At 36.0% G+C, this 13,084-nt stretch overlaps 1 protein-coding gene and 1 pseudogene across 1 annotated transcript; one reads left to right on the top strand and one right to left on the bottom strand.

The window, feature by feature from the left end:
* The first annotated feature begins 3,331 nt into the window (after positions 1-3,331).
* LOC120193922 lies at positions 3,332-5,021 on the top strand. Its single transcript, XM_039196344.1, is given in 4 exon segments — positions 3,332-3,498; positions 3,639-3,958; positions 3,961-4,151; positions 4,261-5,021. Coding segments are annotated over 4 exon segments (1,182 nt in total). The 5' UTR covers positions 3,332-3,428; the 3' UTR covers positions 4,862-5,021.
* A 4,886-nt stretch (positions 5,022-9,907) lies between these two features.
* Positions 9,908-12,786, bottom strand: LOC120194178 (annotated as a pseudogene).
* Between the last annotated feature and the right edge of the window lie 298 nt (positions 12,787-13,084).

Raw genomic sequence — 13,084 nt, 5'->3', positions numbered from 1 at the left:
GATGATACTGTGATCACTGGTCAGTTGGTTACTACAATTAAACGAGTGGTTCAGTCACTCAAAATCAATTTCTCGTTAAAAGACCTTGGTGAGTTGAATTATTTCTTGGGGATTGAAGTCCAACGCAGTCCACAGGGTCTTATGTTGTCTCAAAAGAAGTTTATTTCAGAATTACTAGAGAAGTCGAACATGATGAAGGCAACTTCTACCAGTACACCAATGGTGGTTTCAAATAAACTTCAAAAGGATGTTGGAAAACTTATTGAAGATGCTCGAGAATTTCGAAGTATGGTTGGTGCACTGCTTTATGCATGTCACACAAGACCTGACATAGTGTATAGCGTGAGCAAGGTTGCTCAATTTATGCACGAACCAAGCGAGACTCATATGCAGGTTGCCAAGCGTATTCTAAGATACTTAGCTGGCACAGTTGAGTATGGTTTGCTCTTCAAGCCCTCAAGGGAAGCACTAAGAATCGTTGCTTTTGCGGAAGTGGATTGGGGTGGTTGTGTCGATGATCGCAGATCGATGTCAAGACATTGTGTTCTACTTGGTGGTAACATGGTGTCCTGGAGTACAAAGAAACAGAAGGTTGTCTCCAGGTCGACCATGGAAGCCGAATATCGCAGCCTTGCAGATGCTGTTGCAGAGGTTACCTGGATAGATGCATTGTTGAATGATATTGGAGTAACTCAGCAGGAAAAACCAATCATTTGGCTTGATAACACGAGTGTCATATCGTTAAGTGCGAATCTGGTTCATCATGCAATCTAAACATGTTGATTTAGATGTGCACTTTGTCAGGGAAAAAATTGCTGGAAATCAATTATGTGTTAGTTATGTCCCTGCTGAACATCAGCTAGCAGATGGATTTACAAAGCCCTTATCAAAGATAGCCTTTTCAATTTTTCGAGAACAGGTCAATGTGTGTCTTAAAAAGGAAGAAGGAGAGGAAAAGCAGGAGGAATGTTGGAAGAATGCTCGAGTTCAGACTTAAGCATGGCGTGCATGGAGAAGATTCAAGAAGTTGTAATTAAGCTCATAGTTAGTAGCGTACACTGTGTTACAGGAAATCAAATCTGTAGGCTGTTAGGGTGTTGTTATGCGGTTATATTTTTTGTTAAGCAGATTACTTCTTAGCTCAGAAATCAAATGCTATATAAGTCATGTATACTTGCACTGAGATATCAATGAAATGGCAGTAATCGTTTTCTGAGTATATACTAAATTCTTAACAAAGCTGCAATATGTTTGATTGTGTTTCTGGTGCAAACAACTTGAATTTGTCAGGCACATGTCTGTCAACCAATTACCTATCGAAAGACGTTTAAAACAGCACAGTGTTCCCTGCAAATGGTACTGAAATCCTATAAAACTCTTGTTTACTCCGTACTCCTCGGTGGTATTAGATATTTGTTGATGTTGAATTGTATCGAGGCATGCCGTGTTTTATCTAATTTTTCAAATAATCAATGTTTCATGGTGCTCTGCGCATAGCTTGTCACCAAGATCTAGCCATGGTGAAGAGAAACAACAGAATCCTGTGAATTATCGTAACTGCAAGGATGAAAATCAAGAGTATTACGAAGACGAAGAGAAGGCATCATCTCTGCCAGAGTTCAAGTTTGCTCACTTCTTAAGACGATGGATCTCCCACACCAGATTGTGTGGTGCTTCGCGGAGGATGTTGGAAGTCCGAAGCCATTCTCCAAGGTTCAATATGCACCGTTGAGGAGTTTCTGATCAGCCACCCAAAAAAATGATGGCTTTCGCACTGCATTGTGCCATTGGTCTGATATTTTGTTTGTTAATGTTTTCTATCAGACAATCTGGATGTCAGTGAAGAGTCAACCACTTGTTTACCAGGACTAGTTTAATGTAATTGTTTACTTAGCAGGATGTATATGGAGCTTTTTTTTTTTTCTTTTTCCGAAGCTGAAATGATGGGCACCCAGTTTCCGACGCCTACATCTTGTTCTTTTACTTTATTTTTCATTGCTGTTGCAATTGAACTTGTTAGTCAATATCTCTAACAAGGAAGCAAGGATAAAGGTTTTCATGGGCAAATCGGGTCAAATTTGGCCGACAATAATTGCTAAAATATTAATTCAATTCAAGGTATTTTTTTATACGATGAATTCGAATTTTAATATTTTTTAGATCCGATTTCAAAGTTTCGCTCGGACTAATTCGAACCGTTCCGCGTCGTACACCCGATTTTAGTGGGTAGATCTCCGAACGATGTTTTTTACATTAACAAAGACTCGTACTTGAGAGTTGCTTAAGCATATCATTTACATCAGAAATATCATCTACATAAGAAATATTATTTCTGATAAATATTCAGAAATTGGTTTTAACTATTTAAAGAACATTAAAATAGTCTACCAATAATAATTTTGCTTACCACAATTGGTATCAGGTTGGATCCATAAGCGTACTTCTAGTCTTTCATTGGACCAAAAGATTTCCTTATTTTCTTTCAACGAAGTTTCCGTTTCCTCGTTATCATTCACCAGTAAAGAAAGAAGAAAGAAAATGCAGGGAACAGAGTTTAAATCTCTGATGTAAGCTTCTTTTTACATATAACATTCTTCTTCTTCTTTGTGTTGTTTGTTTTAATGGTTTATCTATATTCCATTTCTGATCTTATGGAAGGAAACAATATGAAGAATTCTCTTGTTTTCATTCCAAGAAAAAGGGAAATAAAGTGAACTGTTGAATCTGTTCCATTAGATCCTTACGGTTTCAGTTTGTTTTTCTTGATACGAATATATGTTTGATGCATTGAACTTGGTTCAGTTTGTTTGTAGAGAAGCGAAATGTTAAATACAATTATTTTGGGTGGTGTCTATCGAAATTTTCTATCATTTTTACATCCAAGTTCAAGATAGCCCGAAAAGAAACATGTTCCTTTTTCCCCTCCCCAGGAAATACTACGAAGAAAACGATGGTGGAGAGCACGAGGAAATAGGAAAGAAACTCAAGGAAAAAGAATCTGGAAGCATGATTGATGAGATAGTTGAGAATTTCCGGTGCATGAACATTGCCAAGCGTGAAACATATAAAAGAGGTAAATAAGGATGACATCTTTTCTCCCACTTTCTGTTTGTTATTTTGTTCCTTAGAAAATAAAACTTCTATGTCAAAGTTACTTGTCTCCGTGGCCAGTAAGTTGCCTTGGTGGCCGCTTTCCCGTGCTAATCACCAATGCTCGTCCATATGGGCTACGGCATATGTCTCGGCATTTGGGGGGCTGACTAACCTATCAGCCTCAGATTTCCTTGTAGGCAACTAGGATATTACACTAGTTGAACTATCATTGCAATAATCAACACCATTTTATTTGTGATGTTTTAGACCAAACTGTTGTTCTGATTGATGTATTCTTTATGTTATTTGGTATATAGATTATATCCACTAGCAGAATGCACTCCTTACTCCCCAGCAGAGAAGTAAAGCCAGGCTCACAAATCATGACATTCCAGGTTATCATTAGTAAGCTACTAAGCTATACCTTGTAAACAGCCAGTGTGCGTTTACATGGAATGGCTTGGGGCAATGCATTTTAAAAACAATTTGGTACACCTTGTGTGCAAGCTCTGAGCTCTCACAGTTGATATGGTTATTTCATGAAGATCTTCGCGAGGCACAGCATAGTCTCTGGAGGCAAGAGCAGAAGAGCAGAGCAGCTAAGATAGAGAGACAGCTCAAAGCAAGAAGGGAGCTCGAGGCACTGATCAAGGAACAGTTGAACAGGTTCCATGCACATTACAACCAGGCTTTGGTCCCGACTCATCTCGAGGATGTGTCTAAGCTCCTTATGCCACAATGGGCGGCTCCCCAAGAGCTTGCCACGCTCTTCTGGCTTGGTGACTGGAGACCCTCTGCCATTCTGGAACTCTTGCAAGCCCTTGCCCCTTTATCCTTTTTATCAGACTCAACTTCCATCCAACCGGCCTGTTGCAATTTATCCACGAGATGCATATTGAGGAGGCAGTAATTGATGAGGAAATGTCTGAGATTCAAGCTACATGTGTTCTCTACCTTCCTTTTTCTCCAGTGAACAGCGGCAATAGTTCAGCCTCCAGTGGTATCCAATCCATGTTCAAGAAAATTTCTCGGGTCATCACCAAGGCTCAAAAGCTCAGGTTCAAATTTTGATTGCTAAATATATCATGTATAGAGAAAAAAGTACAAGGGTTTTCCATATAGTTTCGGCAATGTGTGCAATTGACTGCTATTTGGAAACTTATACAGGTTCAAGGCATTAGAGCTGGCGGTGAAGAAGCTGCTGAACCAAACTGAAGCAGCAGAGTTCCTAGTGGCCCTCTCAGGAATTCAAGTTGCTATCCACCAGTTCGATGAGCACAAGAGATTGCAGAAGGGACCGGTTACCGTGTCCATCAAGCCTCAAAATACAGTTGAGACTTCGAAGCAGCCAAAGACCAACATAGAAGACAGAATCAGTCATTTTTTAAAGACTAGTGATAGCTCAGAACATGGCCAAGGAATTCAGCACGCCCTCTGCGACTGCGAGTTCGAAGAGCAGCGGGGGTTGCGAAAGGGGCCTGTTACTCGGTCTATTAGGTTTCAGGATGTATCTGAGACTTCAAATCAACCAAATATACCCTTTGAACAAGATAGAAGTGAAGAAAGAATTGTAGATGCTATCAGTGAGTTTGAAGACCAGCAGGGGTTGCGAATGGAGCCCGTCGGTCTGCCTCTAGAGTCTTGGGATGTAGCTGGAACTTCAAAGCAGGCAATGATCCGCTTGAAAGACAGGGTCAGCTCGTGGGAGAAGTTCAGCAGGATGGTGGAACAAGAGAGAAGTGGCCAAAGGATTGAAGAACAACTTTAATGCATGTAATCTGAGCGTTAAACAAATTCCATTACAGAGAGTTGGTGGTGTTGGCTGAACAATTGTTCAAATATGGGGCACATTTTATCAGCCGAATCAAATGTAATTTACATTTTGAGGAATCAAGACTCTTTTTCACGTTAAAGTTTGGCCATATTTGGCTGAATTAAAAACTTCAGTTGTCCTCGGAGTTATGCGTCTGATACATATTCAGATATAATATAATTTAAATTAATTTTTTTAAAAAATTAAAAACTTATTTAATCTTAAAAAAATAACACTATTAACATTTTAAAAATTAAATAAAAACTAAAAAAATATCTGAATCTCCCTTATTTAATATTCAGATAAGGGAGGCACTTGTATTGCATAAAAAATTAAGTTGAAAATGAGAAGTGGGCAGGGAACATATAGAAGTGCTCTCCTCTTTTTCCTTTTCTTTATTTAGAGGATCACTTTAATGGAAATCATAAATTTCCCCTTAATTATAAGATCTCTTTAATAATTAACTAATTGAATTTTAAAATGGATTAATGAATCATATATTGCAATCTTACCCGCCGCATATATCAGACACCTTTTTTTTTCAAACAAACTGATAATTACATTGACATTTCGACACATTTTTGGGTAAATTTTACTTTAGTCTCAAACTTTAGGAATATTACGTTTTAATATTAAGTTTTGGCCCTTAATCGCAGTTCAATCGAAGAAGAAAATATGCTTCTACCATTTTTGTACCAATATAATTATTATGAAAAATGTTAAAAATAAAAAATAAAATCATTTAACAATGTCAAAACTTCAAATGGAACAATTAATATGTTATAAACTAAACTGAAACTAAAATAAAAACATTATAAACTATAGATAGAATCTAAAACCAAATCTAATTATTACCAAAATTATATAAAAGTAAAATAACTAAATTATTACAATTCTATACAAAAAAATGGATACAAAACTACAAATGGAAGGTTCGAATCGTACTTACCTAATAAATTGTAAAAGTGACAGTTTTTCTTAACATATTAAAGGTAAATTTTTTTTTTAATAATTTGAGTAGTAATTGTTTATAATCTTTTTTAACTGTTAATAATACGCATAATATAAATACAATTGTTCGAACTCAGAACCTCAATAGAAAATAACACTTTATATAAAATAACATTAATTAAAAAATAATTAAATTATAGACTATATAATTAAATTATAAAAGATAGAAAAAATATTCAAGCACAAAAAGAAAAGTTCATATAATATAATATTAAGGGTAAATTATATAAATAGTCCTCAAACCTTTAGGAAACTTACATTTTGACCACTAAACTTTTAAAACTTGTACTACAATCACTAAACTTTTAATTTATTTTCAGTAAAGTTTAACTTTACCTCTAGTTAGTCTGCAACCATGACGTGGAAGGTTACTGTTATTTTCAACTTAATAAAATGAACTTTTAACCCATTCCAGCACCCTAAAATAGTTTCCTCACACAAAATTGATTGAAAACCCAAAAATTAAAATTCTACTTTCTCTTATTTTCTTTATTTGATCAACAATCGCTAAAAATGGAGACACCACCAACTACAATCCCAACATATTTTTATAGAATGTCAACTACCGTACGCACAACTTGAACAAATAATAATGTTGGAAGGAGGTTCTTTGAGTGCGTTAACTATAGGCATACATGCGTTTAGAAGAAATTATAATTTTTTATTTGGTGTGGTCCCCCATTAAATCGACGTTCTCGTGTTGTTATCATTGGTTTGCTAAGAAACATGAAAGCCATGGAGAGGGGAAGAAGGTTTGAGTAAGTGATTTTGGTGATTTGTTTGGGGTTTTATTGTACTTGATTGTGTTGGGTTAAAAAATGGATAATTTAGAATTTAGGGATTCTGTTTTTTGCCCTTATGTTTGCTTCTTGAAGTTTATTTTGATAAGCTGGAATTTGAACAAGAATTTGAAAGTTGAAGTTCAACATATAATTGAAGTGTTTATGAACATGAATTATCAATTTACCATTGTATATCTTTCAATGTTTGCTTATGTTTTCTACTTATATTTGTGAATGTTTATTTCAATATGAATTAGCTATGTGTGAGTGTTTATTTCAATATGAATTAGCTATATAAAAAATGATACATATTAAAATATGAAATAACTTCTTTTATTGATTAAACACAAAGAAGAGTAAAATGGTAGAAATTACATAACAATATGTAATGTTGTACCTTCTACGATTTTTATCTCAAAATACATCAAAATGTTATCATATACCATCGTATATTTTTTTAACAGCCATACCATACTGACTAAGCATATACAAAAAATATACAACAGATGGCACTTAACATCCATCATAATTCAATTTACCATTGGTTTAAAACTGCCACAAAATATAGATATTAAAAATTCCAATTTTTCTTTGGTTTGAAACTGTCAATTGATTCTTGTGAATTCTGCGTAACCTTATTTCTAGAGGGGGAATATGATTGCAACATTCATCTAACAACTTAATATGTAGTTGGTTGATGTTGAGATTGTGAGATTTACCTTCCTAATGTCCTTTTGATCTTCTTCCTTTGCTCATTAGATGTGAATTGACTTGACACTTGACCAGTTGTTGTAAGTCTTCTAATTTATAATAAAAAAATATAAACATGATAAGTTAAAGAAAATAATAGATAAACTACGATTGAGGCTAATTAAATACTCATAAGAAATTTTGATATTCTGACAGTTGATGGATAGAGTTATTCTTGTTATAGGTGGAGTAGTTATTGGTGGTGATGGGTATGCGCCAGTTGAAGATGATCGATGTACCAAAGGTGCACCAGTTGAAGATGATAGGTTTGGTGGAGGTGTTGGAGTTGAAACTACACGATGTTGATGTTGAAGGTGCCGGAAGTGTTAAAGGTGCACTTGCCATAGGTGTTGTAACAAGTGGTGTAATAAACCTCGAATTATCTCTCACCTAACCTTTACATGTTCTTATATTATGACATGTTATGTCACATTTCTTGCATATAAATTCTAGGGTCCTTTGCCCCTACTTAGACCACTTTCTTGCTCATTAGTAGCCTTTCTCCTTTATTTCTTAGGCCTATCAGGTGGTCTTCTTTGAATTAGAGGAAGCATTGACTCCATTGACGAGATTGATTCTCACTAATTTGTTCTTCTGATAGGGTAGTAAAATTGACGTAAAGTTAGATTTGAGTTAACCTATGATAGCATTTATCAATATAATTTTCTGACATCTCTTGAATCAATAGCATCACAGAGACAATATGTGCACATGGGATCCTTGTTAAAAAATAATAAATATATTAGATAGATGATTTAATTGATATAAAAGTAATTATATTCTTATCAAAATAAAATAATACCTGTAAGATCCTATTTCTTACAAAAACAACTTTTAACTTCTAGATCTTCCACGTGTTGATTAGATGGACCAAATGTAATTTTATATTTTAGACCGTAGCATGTGATGGCCAACACCTTTTAAGACAAAATGCATCCAATTAAGAAAAGAAATATATATATATATATATATATATATATATAAATTATATCATAAAGTAAGACATTTCAATTTCTACAACAGTTTCTCCAAAATCCAACAGCAGAAGTCAAATATTTGGTATGCAAAACTTATAAGGAGTTTGTTTCAACTCCGCTTGCAGTGCCCCGAGCGGAAAAGGAGCAAAAATTCCTTTGAAAATGGTATCGATGTCATTGGGAGTATCTTTCTCAGGTAAGCAACCATCATTTCAGCAACCATCATTTCAGCTACCTCCATTTTCACTACTTCCATTGCAAAAACCAGTTTCTCAGGTAAGCAACCTTTATGTTTTTCCTTTCAGGATTGCTCCAGTTTATGCTCGATTATTTCGCGGAAAATGTTATTTTGGTCCTGTCACAATTGATTGCTTCCGATGTGCTTGGAACCCGGAGTTTTGATTCTCTGAAGCTTCTTCGAGAAGTTCCACCTAGGAATAAGACAGAAGTTGCTTAATCTCAGATGGAATTAGATTCAGAATTGAAGAAGTTTAAGGCAGCAAGCAGTAGAAGTGAACATGCAAGAACAAGTGATCAGTCAAGCTTAAAGATTGATGTCTCGGCAGAATCTATCTTGAAACAACAACACTTGTTCTCTGGAAGCGCCTCTTCAAGTTCAAAACAGGCACCGAATCAATCTGGGTCGATAATAAGTCATCCAAGAAAAAGGGTTTGCAGCAATTATTGTGAGGGTAACCTGGTTTTGCATGCTACTGAAGCTGAAGACCTAAACGCAAGATTGAGGGAACTTGAAGAAGAAAGAACTTATGAAGCAAGCATTCTTGGAGATGGTGGTGGAAAAGAAAAAACTAATTAATGAAATGTGTGAGCTGTTTGAGACACTGCACTTCACCATCCTCGATAAGGACAAAGATGGAAAATTAATCATCATACCTTCTAGGGTATTCCAGTTTGAACCCTGGGTTTAAATTTTGCTTCTGCTAATCCTTATGTAAGAGACAAAATATTGTTACGAGTAATATTTCATAGCATTGAACCCAAGTCATATCCTAGCTATTCCAACTAACCATCATCGTGAAGTCATGCCATACTATAGCCTTACGATTTGGATTTATTCCGAGGCTAAGGCCTTGGGTCCTCTATATAAAGAAAATAATGTTGTTTCCGCAATGGATAAATGAAGATATAAATCCAGATTAACAATGGCATTGCAGTATCACTTCACTGTTTTTGTAACAGCAGAGTACCACATAAACCTTACCTGGAAACCATCTAAGAAACAGTGATGGTGATGAGGGTGGGGTTAAACAGGGACAAGGTCAAGGAACATCCAATGAAAGTTGTATTGGAAAATCCAGGTTTTTGATATCTTAAAGACCATTGTATTAGCAATTTTCGATCAGAGATGCACGTCCACTCAATTAGACATAGAGATTTAGGGCTTAGCAAAACAAAAACGTAAAGGCAAACCTTGAAAAGAACAAAACAAACTGCAGCGGAGTTTCCCAAAACAAACAAGATGACACATGATTATATTTTCCCTCATTCTTGAACTTTGAATTAGTTCATGTCAAAGAAATAAAGAAAACTTGCATTAAGGCACAACTCCCCAAGATGTAAAGGGGCCCGTCCCCAGATTCTATATATTTGATACAATCCAAAACAAATTCAGAATACATATAAGCATAACTCAAATTTCTCCTCTGTATCCACCAGAACCAAAATAATCCCTTCTGGAATTTGCAATAGCCATGCTTTTCTGATGCTCTAACTTGGGGCAATCCCGGATACGATGCCCCAATCCACCACAATAAGCACAACCCTTTACGCCACTTGCATTGGTGATTGCATCAACATCTTCCATCGGATCACTGAGCTCGGCTAAGACAGGTGGAATCCTCTGTTTTGCTTCTTGCAGTAGGTGCTTCAAATCAAGCAGGGTTGTCTCACTTTGATTCTTGTTTATAAATGTAGTTGCAATTCCTGTTTTACCACATCTTCCTGTTCGTCCTATTCTGTGGACATAGTTTTCAATTTCCGCAGGCATATCGTAATTGATCACATGCTGAATATCCGGAAAATCCAAACCTTTCGATGCAACATCGGTTGCAACTAAGACATCCTTCTTGCCAGCTTTAAAGGATGAAATGGCGTACTCTCTCTTCTTGGTCCTTGCCTCCATGAATTGCCACAGCTTCAACTCCTTTCAGGAGGAGATATTCATGAATGCCATCCACATCAGCCTTATTCTCACAAAATATTAGAACAGGTGGAGGGGTCTTTTGTAGGCATTCAAGGAGGTAGACAATCTTGGCCTCTTGCTTCACATACTCGACCTCCTGAATCACATCAAGGTTTGCAGCTCCTGCTCTGCCAACATTAACAGTAACTGGCTTGACTAAAGCACTTCTGGCAAAGTTCTGAATTTTGGTAGGCATGGTGGCAGAGAACAAAAGGGTTTTCCTTTGAGCCTTAAAATGGTTGAACACTTCCCTGATGTCATCTTCAAAGCCTAAATCCACTAATCTATCTGCTTCATCCAATGTCAAATACCTACAGCAGAAACACAAATGCTTGAGTATCATTACCTATCCAGAACGGAAAAGTTCAATCCAAAACTGCATACATGAAATTATTTTGATGGTAAGAAAGCTTACTGCAACAGATTCAACACATTTGCTATCTTTGAAATCAAGTACAAGTATAGATAACCAATGCACAAGCATCTAAAATTGCCAAATAGCAGAAGTACATAGAGATATCTAACAAAATTAATAGTAACAAAAAAAAACCAAAAGGCAGAATAGTCATTTCCCAATAAATGCAACTTGAAAATAACAGATCTGGTAATAGAATTGGTACCATCCAACATCTTTGAAAATAAATACAAGAAAATTTGGAAAAGAAACCAGTGTAAGAAACACCACATATTTTCATCAGAAACAAACAAACAAATAGCACCATATATTGGCAGAAATACAGAGAGATGTTTAAACAAGTGAGAATAAATCAACAGGCCAAAAAAAAAAGTAGATTGGCCCCTACCAAGCCTCTATAACATTTTAGCATCTGGCTTCTTATATAGAATCAGCTTAAGCTGCCATAACCAACTAAATTCAAACACATACTTTAATGAACATGATAAGAATAAATGTAGCACGTTAGCTAATTGAAAATGGTGTTACTAAAAGCACTGAATTAGGAAACATACCTGCAATTGTCTAATTTCATCTTCTTCTTGGCAAGCATATCCTTCAACCTCCCAGGTGTAGCAACAACAATATGAACCCCTTTCTTCACAACATCCAACTGAGGCCTCATATCTACACCACCAATACAAAGCAATGGCCTGAGTTCCGGATACCCATTTTCCCTCATAGGTACCAAAAATTGCTCCACCACTTCATACGTCTGTCTAGCAAGCTCCCGGGAAGGACAGACAATCAACCCAAAAGGACCTTCTCCTGGAATAATTGGCATCATCATCTCCTCCTGTAATGCAATCATAATCAACGGGAGCACAAAAACAAGCGTTTTCCCTGACACTGTAAAGGCAATCCCAATCATATCTCTTCCAGATAAAATAACAGGCAGACCTTGGACTTGAATTGGAGTCGGCTGCACTATTCCCTTCGCCTTTAACTTCTTTAAAATTGGATCTGGAAACTTCATATCCTTAAAATTCTTAATAGGAGGAGGAATCTCCTCCCCATCAACAATAATATGCCATTGCTTTCGAATAAAATCCCTATCTTTTCGCGACATCCTTTGAATATGCAAAGGCGGTTTCCACCCGGTCATCAAGGGTTCCGTATAAGTAATCCCTTTAGCCAACTCCCGAACTGACATAAGTGTTTTCCTATCTGGTAAATGTTCAATCATCTCTTTCTCTTGTTGTACAATTTGTTCCGTTTGACTGACCTCAGATTGGTCCTTTTTAAGCTGAGTTGCTTTTATAAGCAAACTAGGTTTCACTTTAGCAACATTGGATTTTTCAGCTTCATCCTCAAGTGCAGAAGCCTTGCCCTTTCGTTGTAGAATTTTTTGAGCTTCCATAGCTCGGCGTTTCGCAACCGGGATATACTCAACGTAATCATCATCTTCCTCCATGTTATTAATTTTCTGTATTACCAAATAAAAACCCTAAATTAAGATTTAACAACAATAATTTCAGTAAAAAAATAATAATTACCGAACTAATACAGAATAAACCCTAAAGGAGCTAAGGAAGGCACGAAGAAAGAAAATAGAAAGCAATATAGTTGTGATAATCATCTTACCTGGTTGGGCAAGCAAGCGGAAAAGGTGCGGTGGCGGACGGCGGGCGGGTGGGTGTCGCAGAATCGCGGTGTTGATTTGAGAGAGAGAGAGAAAATTCAAAGAATAATTCGGTAATCTGATGGGCTGGCTGGGTTTCAACTTTGAACTAACTTTCTCATTTATCAAAGGCTTAATACCGTAGTTTTCAAAAAAAAAAAAATAATACCGCAAACTATATCGATTTTCCCGTAACTAATTTTAGTCTCATTTAAGTATTTAACATTACAATCGTTATCTATTTTGATATTTAAGTTAATAATAATACTAATTTTCTCGTTAAATAACACGTATTACAATCTAATAATTTAAAATTTTTATTTAAAACTAAAAAATTGAAATTATACATTTTCTAAAAAAATAGAAAACACAAATTTTGA

This window comes from Hibiscus syriacus, unplaced genomic scaffold (genome assembly GCF_006381635.1).
Source record: "Hibiscus syriacus cultivar Baekdansim isolate YM2019G1 unplaced genomic scaffold, ASM638163v2 tig00116997_pilon, whole genome shotgun sequence".
NCBI classification, from domain to species: domain Eukaryota; kingdom Viridiplantae; phylum Streptophyta; class Magnoliopsida; order Malvales; family Malvaceae; genus Hibiscus; species Hibiscus syriacus.
The sequence above is the reverse complement of the archived record's forward strand: the minus strand, read 5'-3'. Positions and strand labels throughout refer to the sequence as shown.